This window comes from Solea senegalensis, linkage group LG21 (genome assembly GCF_019176455.1).
Source record: "Solea senegalensis isolate Sse05_10M linkage group LG21, IFAPA_SoseM_1, whole genome shotgun sequence".
Classification (NCBI taxonomy): Eukaryota; Metazoa; Chordata; class Actinopteri; order Pleuronectiformes; family Soleidae; genus Solea; species Solea senegalensis.
The window spans coordinates 9387703-9411136 of record NC_058040.1 but is presented as its reverse complement, the minus strand read 5'-3'; the positions used below and the strand labels follow the sequence as shown (position 1 = coordinate 9411136).

General features: G+C 40.7%; 2 protein-coding genes across 3 annotated transcripts in view; one reads left to right on the top strand and one right to left on the bottom strand.

The window, feature by feature from the left end:
- LOC122758175 (astrotactin-2-like) overlaps positions 1-23434 on the bottom strand; it is a 170213-nt gene that overhangs the window by 42507 nt on the left and 104272 nt on the right. For both annotated transcript variants that reach the window (XM_044012144.1, XM_044012146.1), the window contains 3 exons: positions 12403-12527; positions 11432-11536; positions 10981-11160 (listed from right to left, as the gene is read on the bottom strand). In XM_044012144.1, the coding sequence (XP_043868079.1) occupies positions 10981-11160; positions 11432-11536; positions 12403-12527 (410 nt within the window). The remainder of the gene's footprint in view (positions 1-10980; positions 11161-11431; positions 11537-12402; positions 12528-23434) is intronic.
- trim32 (tripartite motif containing 32) lies at positions 4268-9853 on the top strand. Its single transcript, XM_044012147.1, has 2 exons — positions 4268-4364; positions 5226-9853. Exon 2 carries the CDS (start codon positions 5230-5232, stop codon positions 7288-7290), a length of 2061 nt encoding a protein of 686 aa, XP_043868082.1. The 5' UTR covers positions 4268-4364; positions 5226-5229; the 3' UTR covers positions 7291-9853.

Genomic DNA, 23434 nt, shown 5'->3' with positions numbered 1-23434 from the left:
TGTTTGATGTTCTCACTGGAGTTTGGGGGATTCACTGTCATCATTTCCTCTTTCAGTGAGAAAGCAACACACCATGCAGCAAGAGGAGGCAGACGTGTTTTTCTTTCTGTTTGCATTACAAGAATACAGGTGGTAACAAAGTGTTTTAAAGGTGGAATTATTGGCTTATTTGGAGCACAGAGGCCTTAGCAGTGAGTGCTATGAAATGTGGAGAAACCATATTTGCAAGCTAACGCACAACAAGATTCCATTTGAATATCCGGAGACAGTGAAAGTGAAAATGATTTTTTTTGTGCAGGCTCTCGGAGTCAGCAGAGAGATAATAGACAAAATAAATCACAAAGGACAAAGACGTTCTAAATCTATACACACAATGAACACTGTAAAGTACAAGTACCGTTGCTCGCATTTCTTTTGCACTTTGTTCTGATATGAAAAATAGCACGAGACAAGAGCACTGAGGTAGAACGTCTCTGTGCGACTGATTTAAAAACAAGTCTCTATGTGACACAAATAAAAATCTTTGATCTAAGAAAAAAACTCCGACAGAGATACTGGATACTGTGTCGTAGATATAATCTTTTCCCCTGTTATGTCTTTAGCCATCAGCTTGACTGATGGTTAGAAATAAGCTGTTATACAAACATGCTTTGCAGAGAGAGTCAACTTGGTGGTGTGTTTCCCTTCATAATGATTAGATCAATATACATATATACTGTATATGAACTTTTAGTTGGGCTATTATCTATTTAATATTGGTTAAGTTACATCACACAAACAAGCACATTTAAAGTATATTTTAAATTCATAATGGGTCCCAGATTCTGTTTAAAATGACAAGACAACTGTAATGGATGAAAGGAAAGAAGACTCACAAAAAAATACAAAACTAACTGAACAGACTGAACGACCAAGTAAAAGCAACAATTTACGAGCACGCATTAAAAATGGCTGGAGGTAGTCAACATATTTATGTGACAAATCTAATAATATGTATGTCATTTTAAACGAGTCACATTCAAACCACTGACCACTGAGTTCACACAGGGCTGATAAAGCTTCACACAACTCCTTCCGTGTTCGTGTCTGTGGTGACACAGAGCGATGCATATTTTTTACATCACAGCTGATGGAGGGAAGGTGGAAGAATAGCAGCTACGCTAATAAAGTGACACGGCAGCGAACTTCAGGATAAGGGATCCCCAGTTCTGTGAAACACAAGTGTATGGCAAGCCATTTTAACATTTAATAGGTAGACGGGATATTAACTACTGATATCTGCAACGTCATTTTTACTCGTCAAATCTACAGTTATAGATATCTGCTATTTAGTTTTTACTAGTCAGAATGACGTCACTTTTGCCTATCGTGTGTGGGGTTTGTCACTACATCTACAATTCAGTTGCAGATATCCAAAACGTCATTATGACTAATCATAATTCAAGTTCAAGATATATTTAATTATCCTCAAATTGAAGACATCTACAGTGTCCTTTTTTTTTTAGATATCTTGAATTAAGTTTCAGATAGTCAGAATGAAGTTGTAGATATCCCGAACATGAATTGTGACATATCTGTCTGTAGATATCTGAAAATGGAATTACAGATACGTATATCTACAACTGAATTGTAGATATCTATAATGTATAACATGTATATACATGTATATAACACATGAATGGCAAAAGGGACGTCATTCTGACTAGCAAAACCTGAATTGAAGATATCCATACGTTTTGACTAGTAAGAATGACATTGCAGATATTTGCAATGGTAATTCCAGACAAACTGTGCAATTAAATGTTAATTTTTTAAATTAAATGAGTGAGGTAGTGAGATACCAAAAGGAATGTTGAGAGAGAATGATGGGATATTATGGCCTTAAAGTCATCCTTTCAGAAAGCTCTGACCTGAGGCATGGGGTAAGTCTGGGGGGGTCGCAACACCAGCAGTGTTTTGGCAACAGTAGTTACACACTGGGGCTTTGAACTGTTATGTAATTATGAAATGTAACGTGCACCTCAGGTCAACGGAACTTGCACATATTAAGGAAAAAAAAAAACTCTGGCATGACCCTTGTGTCCTGAATTTGAATATATCTGCGTATGTCTGTATGAGGGTTGTATACATATTCTTGGGTATGTCTTTATGGCACACACCCTTTGTGCATCTGTAAGATGCTAGCACACAGTCGAAAGGGTGGGTGGTAACTTAATGTTCAACAGTATGTAAACAGGCTCAAGGGGTGGCCCAAGAGCCCAATTACATGCACTTCTTGAGGCAACACAGACACAGAAAAGGGCTGTTGTCACCCAGCTCTCACAATAAAGCCCTGTAGGTCAGTTTGGTTGTGGCTGGTCAGACTAATTCACTCTTTAATTCAGCGCTCCCTCTTTAATTCACAATACACATGTTTGCATCTAGTGTAAGTTATCAATTGCGTTTCATGAGAGAGTTGTGATTCACAGAGAGTGAAGTGCAACAGAGGTCATGCGAGTTCACTTCACAAGTGTGTTTTGTCTATTAATGAATTTGTTTTTTTTTGGATTTCTTCCTCATATTTCAATGGTTTGGACTGTAAATCACATTTTGAGACTGGTATCATAAACTGCTTGATGTAATGCCCTTTGTGTACTTTGTCTGTTTGTCTTTCTGCGTTTACGCAACGCACAGTTTTTTTGAAATCGAACCAATGGTGACACCCTTCACGAGGACACATTAAACAGGACCACATGTATTTTTGGTCAGTTAAAGGAGTGGCCCGTCATTTTGTTGCTTTGTAAACTATGACAGCTCTTTGCTATGTGGAATGAATGTGATATTTATGCAACACTTGCCTGTCATCAGGCACAGGGAGGAGATGAATGGAGTGAATTTCCTTGCCATTGATCTTGTGCCGCCTTTGTTAATTAAAATGTCTTTGTAGACTGGTTGCAGTATAATTACTCATCAGGGAGACATCCCCTCTGACAAGGGTTATGTTGCCCGGGCAACAATAACAAGGTGTCAGATATCTTCCATAGAAGTTTTATACAGATGCTGTTGAATATGGTTGCTCATGGCATTGTTGCTTTATCAAAACAGCGGGAACTGCTAGATGTAGCATAGACTTGTGAATTTAACAGACCCTTGTTATGTCTAAATAAGGCTCCTAATTGATTTTCCAAAGTCCTTTTAAATATAATCCTTGTACAGAATATAATATTGAGATGTGTAGCCTATGGTGAGTGTAAGCTGAACCATACCATACATTTTTCAATTAATAAAGAACATTATTCTGCAATAATCATTCTATAGGATTAGGCACATCATAGTGTTACTATGTGTTATTACACAATGTTAATTATTATATTAAATAAAAACCAGACAGCTATTGAGATTGTCTTGGACCCAAAATGAGGATCCTTCTCAATGAATACAATAATTCCAAAATATGGGTTTCTTAGGAAAAGAGTTGGTGGCCACTGTTCTAGAAGACTTGTCCTATACTGACATCTAGTGGTAGTTCTTTGCACTTACTGCCTTGTTTGAAAATGTGAATTACTTTCTCATCATCTTGGTGATATCCAATGCAGTTGTAACCTATAACTAGTATTATAGAGTTAAAGCTCACTCAAGTAAACATATTTTACATGCTTGATTTTTTTTTTTCTTGGGAAAGATTTACAGATACACTTTGAAAAGAGTTACACCAAGCCTCTCTCGGATCTATTCCTTTGAGGTTCCAAACTGTAGATGACTGGTTGATAGCTTCCTACATTAGTATTTAAACTAAATCTTAACTAAAGTAACAAAATGGGATGCAGTAAGGCTGCCAATTACTCAAAAATAACACAAAGAAGTTAGTGTACTGTTGTTGGTACATTTAATGCCTTTATGTATAATATACATTAAATGCACCATTTCAGTAGGTCTAGTAAAGGTTTTCTGAGTCAATTTGACAAATAAAACATGAATGTACAGAAGAGGATTAGGGGAAATTTAAAAGCCAGAATTGTGACTTCTATGATTAAAGTCAGAAATCTGACTTTAATCACAGAAGACAGACTGTTTTCCTTTTATTTCTTTTTTCTTCATTTCCGTTTAAAAGGCATAGAGCTATACTTTGATATGTGCCTTTTGACTTCTGCAAACCCCTGTGTCTATGAACTGCATCAGGACCACGGTGGATGACACAGCACCACGCCGCCACAGCAGCCAATCAAAGCCACGCTCAGGCCCGTGCGTATTACGTCACACAACGGCTCCGCGTACGCGACGTCGTCAACACTGCAGTCTGTCTCCCACACTAGCAGCTGCAGTAGCAAACACAGAACGCCCATCACAACCTCTGTACTTTCAAGCAGCTCACTTAGAAGAGAAAGGTAATAAAAAACGCAGTGCGATTTGTCGGATTATCTTGGATTTTTAATGCACGTGCCTCCAAAGCTGTCATGTCATGCTGATAACTTTGTCGCGCTGTATATGAGGATAAGCGGTCGCGTTGTCTGTGCTATAAAGAGGCCTCTGGTGTATTAATCTAAATTTAGAGAAATATTTATGACTCGTGTTTAGGTTATGACTCGAGGGTCTAATCTTCGGCATAATGGGAGCGTAGTGTAAACAGATGTATATGCACACACTCGTTAGTTTGCTCATCGTAGTGTTAGCCATTAGCAATGTCTTGAACGATGGTGTCAGTTACAGAAACACAGTGTTGTAGCAACAACACACAACATGCTCTATGACGTTGGAGAGACAAGTGTATTGTGTGGTGGTGAATTTAAGCAATAAGTCACCTTCGCCATGTATTTATGTTGGCTACATGACCACAAATAGAAATACATACAAATAGATAAGGGTTAGCTTGCAATGCTAGTAGTAGCTGGACAAATATTAGTTTGACTAGCAATTAATGCTGCAAACTTGGATTTGTGGCAGTATTTATGAATATGAAAAGAAAAAGGCAACCTTCTTACTGTAAGTACTGTTGTATTCAGTGTTATATAAATAAATAAACTCAGGCATGCTAATATAAGTATATAAATGCTTTAAATTAAAGTTGTGAAAGTGCTTATTCCCTCTGGTATTAAGAGGAAATCGTAGTTCCCTGACACGCTTAGGAGAGACAGGAGTGAGTGTCCTTGTTTATTGCACTCTGATCTTAAATTTAAGATTATTTAATTTAATTCACAGAATAGTTTAATCTACCAGTGTTTAATTTCTTTTTTTGTGTGTTTTCTTAGAATCATGATGGCATCACCATGTTTTCCACTGGACCCAGATCTAATGAGGGAGGTACTTGAATGTCCAATCTGCCTCGAGACCTACAATCAGGAACAAATGAGACCGAAACTCCTGCAGTGTGGTCACACAGTGTGCCGACAATGTCTGGAGAAGCTGTTGGCTAATACAATCAACGGTGTTCGCTGCCCCTTCTGTAGCAAAGTCTCCCGCATGAGCAGTATCTCTCAGCTGGCTGATAATCTCACTGTGCTGAAAATCCTTGATTGTACTATATCCTGCAGTGCTGCTGCTGCTGCCCTCATGTGCAAGGCCTGCTGCAATCGTCTGCCACGACAGTACTGCCATGACTGTGGCACAGTCCTCTGTGAGTTCTGTAAAGGGGAGGGCCACCTCCAAGAAGGCCATACAGTTCAACCGATAAGGGTGGCTGCTGAACAGCGTCGTAAAGAACTGGGTGGCAAGATGTCTGCATTGCGCAACATAATGGGTGAAATTCAGAAGAAGAAGACATCTGTTGAAAGCATCTCCAAGGCTTTGAGATTAAAATACCGTGCAGTGCAGCAGGACTACACTACTGCTGAACTATGTTATCAAGAGGAGCTCAGTAGGGCTCGAAGGACATTCACTGCTTCCATGTCAGAAGTAGAGAAACTCAATGGGCAGGTCCTGGAGGAGCAAACATATCTTCTTAACATTGCAGAGGTAAAGGTGGTATCACGCTATGATTATCTCACAATGAGGGTGAGGCAGAGTGATATTGCCTTACTTAAGGACGATGGTGGAGGCAGCGACGATGAGGATCTGGATCTGAGGAGCAGCTTGCCCACCACGTTTCAGTTGCAAGAGCCAGAACTAGTCCAAGCAGAGCACTCCAAGCCCTTACAAGTGGGCCACTTGGCCACAAATACTTATACTGTCAATACAGACGATGAGGAGAGTGGGTTAGAGATTGGACTTGAGGGTGATGTAGAGGGTGTAGCTGGGGCAGCAGGGGCCACCAGTGGAGCAATGGAGGCTCCAGTGGATATTTACCGAGATATTGACATGACTGCAGTTGTAGAGGAGGCCATATATGGTTCACCAGGCAGCTTCAAGTCAAAGTCCTTGGATGCAGCTGGGGGATCACCAAGAGGAACCGGGGCAAGTGCAGGGCCCCCAGTCTGCCAGTATTTGAAGAAGATGGGCTGTAAGGGAACTCTACCTGGTATGTTTAATTTACCTGTCAGCATCTGTGTAACATCACAAGGTGAGGTGCTAGTGGCCGACCGTGGAAACTACCGTGTCCAGATCTTTAATCGCAAAGGCTTCCATCGTGAAATTCGCCGCAATGCCAGTAGCATTGACAACTTTGTCCTGAGCTTCCTTGGGGCTGACTTGCCTAATCTTATCCCCCTGTCCATTGCTGTCACTAATCAAGGTCTGATTGGGGTCACTGATAACTATGATAACTCTGTTAAAGTCTACACAATGGATGGACACTGTGTGGCTTGTCACAAGAACCAACTGATTAAACCCTGGGGTATTACTGCCATGCCATCAGGCCAGTTTGTGGTGTCAGATGTGGAAGGTGGTAAGTTATGGTGTTTAGCAGTGGACCGCAGTGCGGGCGTGGTGAGCTACAGCAGACTGTGCTCTGCTGTCCGGCCAAAGTTTGTGACATGCGATGCAGCTGGAACTGTTTACTTCACCCAGGGGCTGGCACTGAACTTTGAAAAACGTCACAATGAGCCCCACCTGGAGGGTGGCTTCTCCATTGGTTCAGTGGGTACTGATGGCCAGCTGGGCAAGCAGCTCAGCCATTTCTTCTCAGAGGCAGAGGACTTCCGCTGTATCACTGGCATGTGTGTGGATGCCAATGGAGATTTGCTGGTAACAGACAGTGGCAGGAGAGAAATTCTCCAATTTCCCAAAGAGGGTGGATTCAAAATTCTCATCCAGGATGGGCTGACCTGCCCTGTGGGAGTGGCCACCACCCAGAAAGGACAGCTGTTGGTGCTGGATTGTTGGGACCACTGTATCAAAGTGTTCTCTTACATTCAGAGGAGGCATTCTTCCATTTCTTAGATAACTGCACTGGTGAATAAGAGGTTTAGTAGGTATGTGTTCGTAGGTGTATAGGGGAGTCTGAAAATTGTTGAAATCACACACACTATTATCTGTCACTGAAGTTTGGCTGTGGTCCAAACACAGCCAAACTCCAGCTTTCATTTGGGGTATAACTGTAAATGGATGTTCTAGTTGGTTCGGTTAAGTTTCAAGGCCTCTGGATTTTAATGAGTGAAAATCAACTACTTACATAGTTGTTGCCTTTTACGTAGTTGTTTGAATGGATCTCAACACCGAAGTAGACTTTGCAGCGATGTTTATGTAGAAGAATAATGACAAACTTGACACATTTAAACAAAGATAAACTGGCCATCATTGTCAAAACTAATGTAGGCACAAAGTATGGATCATTTCTTTTCTCTTGTCTTATTGGCTGCTGTGTATCCAGAATTCACCCCAACTCTCTGATGCATGGCTTTCACTGATGTTCAGCTTTACAACTTACAAATGAGAAGAAGAGGAGCTAAACATAAATGTGTATTTATGGAATAAAGCATACCAAGGCTTTCGGCCTGTGAAGCACTTTATTATTGACACATCACTGTTTCCTTGGTTTTAGTAGCACAGAGTAACGATGTTGCTGAATGCAGCTGGCAGTGTTCAGTTAATTGCATTCTTTAACATTCAGGGAATATTGAGTAACCTACTGGAAATAGTGCTGAACGATAAAAATAACATGTCCTGTGTAGGAAAGCTGAGTAATTCTGGGCAATATTAATGTGTAATTTACAGGGGTTTTAGTGGGTATACACATTTACATCATGTTTTAAATTGGTCTACTTTTATCTCTAAGTGCAGGAAATCTAATTTAAGGCTACCGATAATTAATTTGTAAACTGCATTGTTATGATTATAATTTGTTTCGTTCTGGTGCTTATTAACAGTTTTTGTAGTCACCCTGTGTACATCAGCCACAACCTCAGTAGCTGGATACAAAACGGAAGCAGTGCATCAGCTTGGCATTTTCAGAGCAGAGGTTGCTAATATCTACTGTCTCATCTACAAAGCCTGTTGTGACCATCCGCAACCTGATCCTGTTTCACCTGCACATCTTTCCTCTGTTGCAGGCCTACGGTATACATCCCCTTCGTCTTGCTCTGTTAAACTTGCAGTATTTATAATAGTGCTGAGCAGTTTTACGCATTCTTATGGACACTTTAGTCTCTTGTCCTGTTCACCACCTGGTACTACTTAAATCTATCCTCAGTAAACCTGGTACCATTTAGGTCAATGTCTAGATGTTTTGCTCCAACTGTCACTAATAACAGAGTAAAGTTCTGTGGTCCCAGGTGCCATTTGTAACTTGCAAGGTCCTTAAATATGCAAGGCGTGGTCCCTTGGATTGTTTGCCTATATGGGCTCAACTTCATTATACAGTTGTCTTCACATTAATTTTGTTGCCTTGCCAGTGCAACCACCACTAAATAACTCAAAACACCAAGATCACTTTAAACACATGGATACAGCGGACATGCGCACCTTGAATAATGTTTACAAACTTTATTCAAAACCACAGTTTATTTCTGAGAACTCTTACTATGCCACTGTTTTCCTCACATTGGCGGAAACTCTAGCAGACAACATGGCGTTGTCACTCTTGAGGTTTTGTGTTGCTGCGTCTCCCTCAGGTTTTGATTCAGTATGAGACAACTGCAACCTCGGTTTTCAAGAGTGATGTTTTAAAGACAACAGCCATATACAGTGTCCTGCACTGTCCGAACGCATTTTTGTGTTTTATCATGTAGAATAATTGAATTTTGAATTGGAATTTTTTTGAGTTGATAAGGAGCACTAGGAAGATGATGCTGTCAGATAAAAACAACAGTAAAAGAAACCTTAAATCATTTAGTGGCTTAAATATGTGTTATCAAGTTAATAGTTGAAACCCATGCACTAACAACGTACGTAACAATCTGTGTCCTGCTTTAAAAAATGTTTTTCTCCCTGTCAACACGTGCTCATAAGAGCATATTCCATACTGACAGTTGCAGCCTTAATAATACTAATTTCACCTGCCCTATTAAACAGTAATGTTGAAATCTATTTAACTGAGAATGAAAGTGTATCATAAAAGCACAGTAATATTTCCACGGAAAATTTGGATTTTTTAAGTGGAGTCTCATAGTCTTGGACGTCTGTCGCCCTTGCCATCAAAGTTTTTTTGTTTTGTTTTCAGTGCTTACATTTAATTCATGTGGTAACAGAAGTAGACATTACTAGGGAACATTAAGACTTAGAGAAATAGAGAAAAAATAAAGTGTCCTTTTGTCATCGTGTTCATTACCATAGTGTGTCACATCATGTGGCTTTGTTTTGATTCAAGCAGACGTTTCATAGCCCACTCATTTGAGAAAACACACAGTTGTTCGTGAACCAAACACACAATGTCCTATCCAGGTGTTCTGTCCCTTTGGAGGCTGTGAATTTTATAATGTGTTGAACACATTACAGATGTCTCTGTATAATCAACTTAATGTTTGTATTGTTGAATATCTGAGTGCAATAAACATTTATGAAACTATTAATGTGTGTCTGTCTGCACGCCCATCGTCTTCAGCTGTTGGCGAAAAACAAACCTCAATACCATAATTCACTGGCTAGTGATTTTCAAACCATTTTGACGATTCAAAGTCTTACTGAAGATTTGAATATCAGCATTCAAATCATTCAATTTTTTTTTTTTTTACAAAATCCAATATTCCTTTTGAAATTTATGATATAATACAGATGAACATATAGAGAGTTAAACCACCATGGCATGTAAACACTTTTGTACAGTTTCTTTTACCAAACCTCAGGTCATTTGTGTCAGAATAGGTAAAGTGGGTCACTAACTTGGGTATGAGTCAAAGATACAGTATGTTTATGTGTTGAGTGTAGGTGTTAAATCCTGATATTCAACATTTGTTCCTTTTCCCCACAAGGAGACTCAAGTGCTTCTGTTGAAACCTATACCTGCCAATCAACCACTGCATTGGAAATCAGTGTCTCTTTGGGACACAAATAAAAAGGATTAAAAACAACCATCTGAATGGGACAGTGAAGCGAAATGCCTTTAGGATCCCGTTAAGTCACACCGATGTTTAATGCAAATTCATGCAGTTTATGCAACCTTCTAACCAGAAGGCGAATTAAGGGAGAATGGAATCTCAAATATAACCCATTTTATTTAGATTTAAACAAAATGTAATCCCCCTCCTGTTAAAAAAATAGTAATTCTTGCTCTACTTGTGTTTTCTTTGTATCTGCATAAATTTGACTGCTTTGAATTAGGAAAATGTTCCCTTTTGTTTGTAGCCCTGTGGATTTCCCACTAATGTAACACCCAAACATGTTTTACTCTCCTGCATAGGCATCCATCCATCCATCTTCTACCACTTTATCCTCTACATAAGGGTCACTAGTGCCAATCCCAGCTGACATAGGGTGAACGATGGGGGAGGGGAACCCTGGACAGTTCTAATTTGCCTCCTCCCCAAATCTGCATGTTTTAGGACTGTGTGAGGAAACCAGAGAACCCAGAGAACCATTTGGTAAATTAATCTTCATCTAAGACGGATCTTTTTCCTAAAAATTGACGTTATTTTGTGAAGCATCCTTCATCTCTCTAGCATTCATGCATTGCTGACCTCTGACCGGGATGCTCACCTTTCTGGTACTGCAGCCAGAGCTGCTGCTGGGACTTCTTGCTGGGGAAATAGATGCTGCAGCTGAGCTCAGAGCCATACAGGGCCTCAGACACATAGTGGCTGCCGTATTCCTGGAGAAATGCCAGCAACTCGTCCCGTGTGCTGTCTGCTGACAGTGTCTTCAGCACTTTGGAAAAGCCTACCGGGTGATAAAGGAGATTGGAGATGAGAGATTTGTCCTCAAAGTGGTGGAATTGATCAAGGTTAACGGTGTCATATGTGTACAAGTTGACCCATAACGTTTGTGGATGTATGGTAGATAAATATATCATAGTTGTTCCAATGAAATACTTTAATAATTGACAACAATCTGCAGAATGTACGTAGTTAAAATGTCATACACTGGACCGAAAAGAACGCAAAACCTGGTGCTTTTTGAAGCTAAGACCACATATTATCGAGCCGCTGACCTGTAGATAAGGTAATGGAGCTGAGTTTGACTTTGTACAGATTGCTGCGCACTCTCCACTGTTGAATCATCGGATAGCCCACTGCTTCATTGAACTGGGCATCGCCTAAAGGAAGACAGGAAGAAAAAAAGAGAACAAGGAGACAATTTAAGACAGAATGAGTTATAAGGGTGTCAACACATAAAACCATTTAAAACAAATGAGTCAAATCAGACTAATAAAGGCCGTCTGAAATTCAAAATAAATGAGAAGATGAATAAAATCCATCATTTCATTTGAACAGTTTATTGCAGTCCAACTGTTATCCATTATTGCCTTAACATCGTTTATTATCACAGCCCATATCCCAGCTGCTCCTGGATCAATGGCAGATATATAGTGCAGCTTGAACTCCAATTGGATTGCTGACATTAGAAGTGAGTCCAATCTTGCCTTTCTCTGCAATTCAATTACCAAACTTTCACAACAGTTCAGAACTAAAGCCGAGAAAGTGACGAGCAAGGGAAATAAAAAATAAATAAACTGCTTACAGGAACGGTGAGTCTGAACCTCGGAAAAGTGCTTTATACCCAAAAAAATCATGCAGACTGAAAATGGGGTAAATGTGTGTGTGTGTACATGTGTGTGATTCTGGTTAATGCTCCAACGACAACAAAACCACAGAAAAATACATTAAAAATCAAAATGTGGCTAATGGAGGAATTAGGAAGCCAATATTTACTGTATTAGTGACTATTTGCACCCACAGGATGGGGAGAACTGTCAAGTACATGTATGATTTGTTGAATGAAGGATTTCTACGGACTTAAGCTAAGAATTTCTTAAGCAGGTCATCACGACTGGATCCTAGTAGGTCCACCGGTGAGAAATGACACCCGTCAGAGTAGAAGAAATATAAAGATGGAAGCAGTAAAACAATAAAAATGAACACAAAGTGGCTGTGAAAAAAAACAAAAAAAAAACACACTCACCTGAGAGGAGCTGCAGGTTGGGCTGGGGTTCTGACAAGACACCGCGACATTGTTCCTCTACAGGCAAAGGGATGACCATGAGACCGTCGGCTAGCTGGGGAAAGTCCTTAATGAAATTGTTGTCCCTGCGAAAAACAAATAAAGTAGAACAGCTCATGTCGCACATTGTATTTCTCATACAGATCTTTGCACAACGAAACATGCCTACATCCAGTGTTGGGCATCTTACTAAGTAAAGTAAAAGTAAGTAGTTATAGTTACAAATTACTTGAACCAAAAAGTAACAGTTACCACATTGTAAAAGTAATTAATTACTCAGCAAAGTACCTTTCGAGTTACTTTTATTTTGATACACCGGAAATAGGAAGTACGTCATGCCATGCTAGGATGTAAACAAACAATAAAGTGTGGCTAGCAGAATCTCCCAAGGAAACTGGGTGTATCTGAATTTATTGACGACATAACAAGTCACAACACACAACACACATACTTTCCTTTTACCTCGGTATTGGAGAAGTAGTGTCGATATTTTCACTTAAAGAACGCTACGCTTCCCTGGCTCGTCGCCATTGTCTTAGACCGTACAGTGAGACATCGAGAGAAGGGCACCCGTCCACCCAGCCTAACATCATCGCATTTGCAACGGTGTCGTCATCAATCATCTCCACCCCTGCTCTCTCCCGGCAGCTGATGTGTGGCTGTCAGATAGCCCGACACCGCGGCGCACAAGTAGCGCGTCACTTTACATTCTCAGTAACGGTAACGGCGTTGCAAGGATAGGAAGAGTAATTAATTAGATTACTCCGTTACTGAAAAATTGACGCCGTTACTACCAACACTGCCTACATCAGCAACTGTTAAATATTCAAATGTAACCATTTGTAACAAAAAATGTCACGGTCCATCATGACTTTGTGTTGAACTCAATAAAAACAGCTCAAGAAGAAGAAGAATCACAATTCCCTCCCCGTTCAACCGCCTCATCCAGCTGCTGGCCTCCTGAATCATTCAGAGATGGGGATTTGGAGACTTCACTGTTTTTCTCCTGCAAGTTTTTACTACAATATTTTATGTGTTGCTATCTTTCTCGTCTCCTCTGCTTCACAGAGGTAAGCATACAAGGAGCCACACATCAAGGAATGCTATTTAGTGTGAATATTGGATACAAACCAAGCATTTCAACAGTAGTACGAACTTGTCATCTGTGTGGGGAATATATTGTTAAAGAAAAGATTCAGTGACAATTCCAGGTATTAATAATCCCACTAATCAAATAAAGGATAGGTTTAAAAGTGTTAAATCGGTGTAAACAAAACAATGAGCAAAGGTCCACTGTGAAAGAATCTGTTTCCCATGTGCATCGGGGAACTATGTTGGCCTTCACACACCAGAAAAGATGTAGCTATTCTTTGTTTGTGTAGTAAGCTTCCACTACAAATTGCAGAATGTGTACTCCAGAGCCTGCTGTTACATGGGCGCGGAAGATTGTGGTCATAGAACTTAGCCCTTGGCTAAAGTATGAGTAAAATGTTTATACTAAGGCTATGGAAAACAGACCATTTGTATTCCAAAGCAACTGCACACGAGTATAAGCACAGTTATTGGTAGTATATTCAATTTCTGCAAATAAATCCTGCCGAATGTTACACACTGGACATTTAAATGCCTTGTCATGATTGTAATTTGCGCCATCACTGAAGAAAGGGCTACTTACACTGTTATCGTGTCAACACCCGTGTGGAACAGTGTGTGTGTGAGCATGTGTGCATGTGTGTGTTTCGCTTGGGGGCCCCAATAAAGAAAACAGCTGTGTCCCCCAATTTGAGGGCAGAACAGAGACCTGCAGGCGAAGATAAGAGCGAGCCACTCTCTTTCTATTTGCCAGGGACGATAAGTACACGGAAGACTGGTGATGCAAATGGAACTGTGAGTTATTGGTGAGGAAGGGGAGTGGGAGAAGAGCCACACACCGCACTATAAAGCACAGAGAGAACACCTATAAATGCATATGGGGCTTATTAGCATTATGTGTTTATTTATTTTACTTATTTGCACCTCATAAAATAGGCTATATCCATGAGGACAAATCACAAAATAAGTGGCAGCCTCTTTATGTTAGGAATATAGTCCACCGGAAAACATGCAGCTGTGTTTATTTCAGCGAGGTGTCGTCGCTGCATGCCGAGAGCATGGCAAGTGGCAGCAACACATTTCCCATAATCCACTTCTCCGGGACCACGTCTCAGGGCACAGACCTTGTGTCATATAGAGTGAGGAGATATCACTTCACTCTTCTTGATATCAATTTTTTATCCTCTTCCTCTGTTTCTGTCTCTCTGTTTGCTTCTCCTAACCACAAGGCCTGTTAGATGCAATCACGGCCAGTGTTACAGTGGAGCGGGGGAAGGATTGATTCAAGGGCAAAGGATGAGAGGAGAGAGCTAGGGAAGAGGTGCTATAAAAAGATTATCATGGCTTATGGACACAGAAGGCATATTGATTGCTAAATTAAATCAGCCAGCCTCACGCAAAGGCTCAGAGAACCTGTGGAGGAGGCTGTTTGTACTGAGACGACGTGTAGCTTTACAGATTTTCAAATCCAGATGTGGACTGTCCTTGGCTATTTTGCTCACAGCACCCATAATAAAAAATGAAAGACTCGCACTGTAGCGTACCCAACAGCTCACTTCAAAAACAAACAAACAGAAAAAGAAGACTGATCCACTTTGGAGGATTACATAAAAGTGTGGAGACGAGTGCCTCAGGTCTTTGCGGTGCCCTGCACATAAATGTATTAACTGACTTTTTCCTTCTTCTACCTTCATTTTATAGACAAATATCGAAGGCTCTGTCCCATTTTTATTTATTCTTTTTCCTTTTTTTGCAGAGTTTAAATGGGTGAGGCAGTAAATCTGGAAGGTTTGTTTACCACGCTGAAAAGACCACGGTCCCCCTTTGTGCATATTTGTGTATGCCAGTGAGAGGACATTGGAGCATTGGTTCGGCTGACAGCTCATTAGCAGACGAGAGATTTATGTGTGTGTCTCTGCGACTGAAAAAAAAAAAAACAACAACACAAAACACCCAAGTGAGATGAGCAGGTCACTTGTCCTTATGGAAAGATCATATCCGTCCCGCAAATATGTCAGTGTGGTTTAGCGGTTATAGCCCGAGTGTCTGTGTCACTTAAGAGGCACGAGTTAACAGTAATGATGAGACGGACTCGGCTTAACGAGCGTCAGTTTAACAAGCAGCAAACCTGCCATTAGGCCTCTCTCATGGCAGACATTTTGGATTGTTTAATGCAGGTGTAATGAAGAACATTAATAATGAATGCATTCTGCGTAACTGCTCCAGGACCAGGGGTTTGCAAGTGAGTGTACTGACCCACTTATAGCACACCCTAACACTTAAGTGGAATGGAGCCATTGCTATTTGTCATTATTAATTACACCTGTGGTCTTCTTTAATGCAAATGTATGAGGATGCACACCTACCTGGTCATTTATTCTTATATAAATATAATTGTCTCCATAAGAAACAAATCATCTAACATGTTGATCCCATTAGCCTGAAACCTACGACGTACGTTTCCACTCAAAGTGGCCACGTGTTAAATAATAATATTATTATTAATGGCTGAATTCCATTTAGCTGTCACACTGTCCTGACTTATTGAACAGACATTTCACATTTTGCATATGCATCAAATCAACCCATTCATCATTCAACTGTTCCGCTTACATCTGACTCCTTCACTCTCATTAAAACTATAGTGCACATAGCTCTTAAATATTAAGAAATATCCCTCAGATTCAAGCTCATTGTCAAATGAGTTCACACGAACATGGTGCAGAACATAATCACAGGTTGGAGTATGACTGAAAATACAAATAAGTGCCCACAAAAAGGTCCAGAAGTGAATTCTACTGTTCAAAAAAACACCAGTTGTTCAGCAGGTTGATGGGATAAAAGCCTTTTTCCCCTGCCCACCCCCCTGCTCTGCCAGTGTATACACAGAAACACTCCCTCAGTCAGGTCTGAAAATATTGCCCGACAGAGCCATACGAAGGACACAACATACAAATAATGCATAATTTCTATGAGCGATGACTAAACAGAGGCAGGGTGACGACATCAACAACAACATGGCTATTTTATAATCATGTGATCTATATTCTAGTGGTTAGCACTTTTGAATATTCTCCCTGTGTGTGCGTGGGGTTTCCTCCCACAGTCCAAAAACATGCAATTTGGGGATTAGGTAAATTGTGGAGGATAAAGCAGTAGAAGATGAGTGATTTAGTGAGAGTGACTATATTGTCTCCTCTAAGCTGTTAGTAGATATCAAAGTCTGTATACAAAGACAGATGACATGACCGAAATCCTGCCTGACCCATGTTTGTGAATGGGAAATGACACATTTAAAAGCCAGGACAAATCACCAGGTCCTAATTATTATATGAATGCATGTGCAGTAAGTATTGTAAGTATTGTTGATTTTTCTGGGTCGCGGCTCTTCTCCGGTTACAACAGCACAAACTGTGGCTCCAAATGATGTCATCAACACTGCAGCATGTGTCTAGTATCGGAGATGTGGTGGCTTAGTTTTGACACAGTAGGAGAAGCTGGTGATGTGTCATTCATCTTTATGTATAGTCCATAGTAGGCAATAAACAGACTAAGCTAAGCTATCTGAATACTATCGTTTGACAAAATGGGTACATTTAAGTTTCTCAAAGCCTCTTTTTAAAACCAGGTTTGGTAATACCAGATGAAAACTAACTCATTATATATATATACATACATATATACTGTATATATATACATATATATATACACATATACATATATATATATATACATATACATATATATATATATATGTATATATATATATATATATATATATACATATAGACCATCCAGGCACACTGCCTTTTGTTTTAGCAACCAAGATACGTCCACAGCCGCATAAAGTACACACATTCACACAGCCGCCTCCTGTCCGCTGGACCACATGTGAGTGTGGACTTACTGTTGTTTTATTCAAAGCCCACGTGTGTTCATTAAGAGCAGTGGACACTGGGCTCCCCCAGCTAAACATGCCTCCTCTCATACCTGAGACGACGCGTGGAAATACCTCTTCCTGTGTGAATGACAATCTCAGATACACAGGCTCCACCGGCCAGTGTGTCATACAATTACATCGGTCGGGATGAATACAAATATTCCAAGCATGTTTATTCAAGCTCTCGCTCTCAGACCTCACGTCTCTTGTTGCTCTACATGTACTATATCGAAAACAAACCCAGTAAAGACACATCTGACAAATATTTTCTTTGTATTTCACAACTGCGCTCCACTGTCAGTAGTTCTCCGTGGATACGATGTAACAACTGCCTGCTGTTTGCTCAGCCAGGTCTCCAGCAGTAACCCCGTGCTTTGGTTTTCTACGTCTTGAATGTCTCCTCTCATCTCTTCTCGCTTTCTCTCCAACATACGCGACGATTTACGCGATTTAGTGACAACATCTTAATCCACAACTTTAAGCAAAACTGAATAAATAGATAGACGTTCTGCTCAAAACCTTAACATTGCTAAAAACAAACAAACAAAGTGATGCAGTGAGGTACAGGGCACATAGAGATACCAGGTAATTGTTTCATCTCGAGACTCTTCAGGTTTAAAATCAATTTTATAGACAACTACTATAGATTACCAACTAGTCAGCTTCTCGACAAGAGTCCAATCAACAAAATTGTCTTGCACCACATAAAAAAGGGTGGGTGTTTCCTGCAAATTTATTTAAAGTGCTTATTTAAAGAGAGAAAAAAACACTCGATATTGTCTTTGATTGTGACTCTATCTTCCTTACAAACTGGAAGAACAAACTTAAGACGATCCAAAACACACGCCATCTTCGAAAAACTGAACACTGGGACCAAATGACCCAAATTTAGAATTTATTTGAAGATTTTGCTTTTTTAACCCAAATGGACATCATCTGATACACAGATTATAGTGATGCCTGTATATAGAACTATATACTATATATTATAGAGCTGTAAATAATCCGGAATGACCATCAAGAAAACATCAGGTCGTCTATTACTCTGCTTCAAAGGATTTAATGGCGGAATGTTATACAAAATGATTTTGGTTGCAGTTTAAGTGCAACCTCAGTTAAAGGGAAGACGACAGTTAAATCCGTCACAATACAGTAAACCTCAGCATTTTTATCATTTAAACTGAAAAAAAAATAAATGTAGATATGACTTAGAAATGATGAGCCATGGTTGCTGGATTTGAGGACCGGATATATTCCCCAGTCTGATTTTTAATGGGAGCCCATTACCTTTTAGGTCATGCTCTGTTAACAAATCCTGTCAAATAATCTAACACTCAGCTGCATCCCGATTCACATTTTAATGACGTCTTTTAGGATAACACTGGGGTGGGAAAGTTATGATCCTCGGTGGAATTAAAGTGTCTGTCTCTAATGATAAATAAATTACTTATTGAAAGGAAATGAAAGACGGCACAACAATACACTTCACCACTAGAGGTTGCTCTTTCTCTGTGCTAAAGAACATGGTGTTAGAACTGAATGTGAGTGTTGTGTCAGCACTTTGAACTGATGATTTCTGGAAAAGTAAAAAAACGTAAATTGAAGCTTAAAAATATTACAAATCACCGCTATCATGGTGCGAGTGGAAAAGTATGTACGGTGTGTGTTTGTGTGACAGGTAAGCAACACACGAGCAGTCGGGTTTGGCACAGAGATGGAGGTCAGAGGTGAGCTGGAAGCAGAGGGGAGTTTTCAGAACATGTCAGACTAAGGTGAGGAGATTATTTCTCCACTGGAATACTGAAGAGGAGAAGAGTCAGGGCTGAAGAGTCAGGCCGGGGCAGAGGTATCACAGAGAGTGGGACGGACAGTGAATCAGAAGCGGAGTGCGAGACTTGAGTCTTGGATCACGACGGATGCGGACGTACGGTTGTGTTGTGCCCTTGGTGGCCTTGTGGGCTCACGGGAGTGTTTTTGAACCGCATATGAGCGGCCACTGGGTGCCACTGCAGTGCAGATAGAAAAAGGTAATGTGTTGGGAGAATTTATAGAAGCTGAAAACAAGCAGGGTTACAGCATTCTGTGGAAGCTGAAAGGGTGTCAGAGTGGATACAAGAGGGCCAGGAGGGAGGAAGAAAATGCTTTTGCCTGAAACACAAAAGAAGAGAAAGGCGTTCTAGCTTGACAATAGAAGCACTTCCCTGAGCACTGTCAATCTTTACAGTCAAACTCCTCTTATAGGAGCAGTCTGGCTCCACCAGATACTTTTGTTTTTTTCTTATTTTGATGTATGACGGGAGGTATAGAAGAAAACAACTAACACAAACACAACATGTCTGGCAAAAACTGCGACATATGCTGCTCAGAGACTTCCAACAAGCACATTATGATAAAACACACTCTGCAATGCCACACATCTAAATGTCCTCATCTGCAAACACAGAATCACTGTTTTAGCAAGAGTTTTTATAGTTTTTCTAATGTACCAGGTCACAGCTGCAAGTGCATAATTGTAGTTCTCCCCACTTGGTGTGGACTCATAAGTCCCCTCTTAATCCTCGCCTTCCTCATACAAATGAGAGCCAGAAACAGTCAACAGGAAATGTGACATGCAGCATGACACAGCAAGTTTGTCATTTCTGTAGCCGTCATGCTGTTTGGATTCACCACTACAGAGGATAATTGCTCAGTAGTGGTTTTAATGCTAGAACTCAGCACAAGGCAAAAATGATATGTGCCTCGTTCAAAACAAAGCTTGACAACTGCACGGAGCGAAATCGGAGCATTAAAAAACAAGGTTTGCTTGTATTTTAAACTGGGAATTAATGCTATGCAGAATCATACACAGGTAGAGTGCAACCATGTCAAGTTGGCAGACCACAAAATTCAATTCAATTCCTTTCTGATCAAACTACAACCCGCCCCAAAGAAAAACACTGAGAGCAACAAGAGTGTGTAATATTTCACTTTTTGGTGACTTGGAAGCAATTTAGATGAACTTCTCCTTAAATGTGTCTGATCACATGATCAATCCTCATCCTTCTGGTTCTCCCGCAGTGAAAATGTTGCCACACTCGCCCTTGAGCATCATCCCTGGGCTCCTTGGCAGATCCAGTTGCATGTGCTGTGTCTCACACCTGTAATATCTGTGTGTTTGGATAAGCGACGTGTGCGGGTGGCGGGATGAGTCATGACAAAGATAAAGCACGCGGCGTCTCGTGGGACACATGGCCCAGATGAGGAATTAAAGAGCTATTAAAGGATAGCGTCTCAAAACACAGGCTAATGTGTGGCGTAATAAAACAATCCGTTGTTTACCTTAAGACATTTGTTGGAGTCTCTTATTAAAGCGGCAGTTCACTTGATAGATGATTCCATCTTGAGTGGACAAGATACGGGGACTTTCCATGGCCAATGTTGGGGATTTTGTCAATGAAATGAAAGGTACCGAGGGTCACTGTGTTCTTCAGACACACACACTCAGCCTCACTTTCACTCCACTGGCTTGTGCATAGAAATGGAACATTTTTTTTTTTGTATATCTTTGTTGGCCTGTCATAGAAAAAAGTGGAAATGAACTCTGGTGGCCAGAGGCATTAACATAGAGATGAAGTTTCATAGCACAGAGTGAGGGGTCATCCAGGCAAGCAAGCTGTGGAACTGATTAGAGCATCGCTTTTCTACTTTTTTTTTTTTCCTCTTGCAGGTTTTCACTTTTCTTTAACTCTGCCAGTTGTAGCTATCCATCCTTACAGGCTTCTGCCTCCCTTACTCACCCACTCACAGATGTAACAGTGTTAAGCGATACCATATCCTGAAGTTAAAGGCTCTCCTTTTACCCTGCGAAGCAGAGCAGTCCGTGTCAGAGTTTGACAGGAAAATACAACAGGAGGTTCTATTTTTTTCGTAATTTGGCACAAAGAACAAGAAGCAGAACACTTTATCCATCTTCTCCTTGAGCAGAAAAGACGGCGCTGCGGCTCGGGAGGAAGAATGGCACCGCGCTGAATGATCACAGGGTCGGCGACAGATAAAACACACTGTCCAAAGGACAAGCGTGTTTATTGTCAGTCTTTTGGATCACAATTGTGATTGCAAATAAATTCAAATCAATTCGCCAGAAGGAAGCATTTGCACAATAAAACAATTAAAAGATAAAACTTGGCTTTGAAAGTCAGACAGAGGACCTTGATGCACACATTTCTCTGATTTATGTATGTGTGTGTGTGTGTGCGCGCGTGCCGTCCTTGTATACAAGCTGTGTATCAGCATCCAGCATCCTTCATCTACCCCAAGAAGACTGGCTTATCTGAAGACCTGGTTAATTCTCTGGCATCCTGAAGCGTAATAAATGATACACAAAAGACATTTAAGAATCTCATCACAGTTTTTCCGCAGTCCTTGTATTTGATCTGCAGTAATGGGCCAAGACATTAAGGCTGTCTTTGTATCCTTTTATTTCACAATGTAATGAGTAATATGACTGACGGGATAATTGCATGCATCTGTGCTATCTGGCATTCTGTCTCTCAACATGACATGACTGAGTAAAAAGGGGCTGTTACGTAGTCCATCTTTGAAAGGCAGGAAGTGCGAGTCACAGCGCGGGAGCGGCAACTAACTGTGTCATAGTGCGGCCTTGCAAAAGCGAGAGCGGCAAACTCACGCACGTAAATAATACAAAACAAAATGACCTACACGCGCCGTCTATTATTAAATGATATTAATGAATCATGTGTGAATGGTAAATTGGCAGCGCGAGGCAACGATCTCCGGCCACTGCGAGGGGGAGAGACGGGGGATAAGTGGAGACGGATAGTCGTCCAGAGGGGACACAAAATTACAAGCGCTGCCACCCTGCAGTTCACTGCTGCATTAGTAGTACATTAATCAATACTAAAAAAATCTAGCCACTAATTCAGGAATTAGCCGTGGCCAACAAATTACTACACGCTGCTTTTCTTCGGAGACAGGGGAAGGCGGTCGAGGTCATTTTGGAGAACTGCCACTGTTCGCTTCCCAAAGTGAGGAAACTCAAACGCAAAGTCTGAGGTTTTAATGCTCTGCGCTGCATATTCTTATTTTTCACCCTCTAGTATACGATTAATTATGCACATGCACCTGAATGTATCAGTCTGGCACCGCTGCAGAATAGTATTACCAGCTAAGCTAAGTACATAAAAAAAAACACACACATTATACCTGGTTTCTCAGGAAAAAATCTATTAGTAAACTAATAATAATACAAAAAAGATGTGAGACTCCACGCACAAGGTACTTTCACAAGGATTTCTTTCCATACGTGACGCAGGACTACGTCATCCTCCCTATGCTTATAAGGATTAAAAGAGAAATACTCAACCTTAGCATTCCTCCTTGCAGATGTTGTCCTGCCTCCCCTCTCTCCTCCTCCTCCCCCCCCCACGAGTGTGTGTCTGAGTGTGTTTTCTAAACTGCTGAATTACACTAAGTGACAATGACTGAAAACCTTGTCAACAATGGCAATCTCCAATATCTGTAATGTATCCTGGCATTTATCCAACGGTCACTGCTTGGTCAAACCTCGCTGTCACAACAGTTTCACATTCACACGCCTCCTCCTTCCACAGGACTGCAAAGACAGAACAGAAAGAGAAAACAAAACAAACCACACTACACTGAAAACACTCCTGACCACGGTAGGACCAGCACCAATTTGGGAAACCCTCCGGAAAACACCTCTGCTTTTCTGCAGGGAGTGATAGGACTAGTTGTAAAATTGCACGTTGTACAAGACAGACTCCTATAACCGCCTTTCACGATGACATCCGGGAACAAACCACAGACAACTTATCCTATTACAGGAATGCTTTTGATGCACATGTCACAAGTTATTGAATCATATAAAGAGGCACAATAGGAATGACGTCCCAAGTTTTGGCGTTGAGAAAAAAACATTTTGTGCACGTGTGTCTACATTTC

Coding starts and splice junctions, on each gene's coding strand:
- trim32 (XM_044012147.1), top strand. CDS start 5,230: ATGATGGCATCACCATGTTTTCCACTGGACCCAGATCTAATGAGGGAG.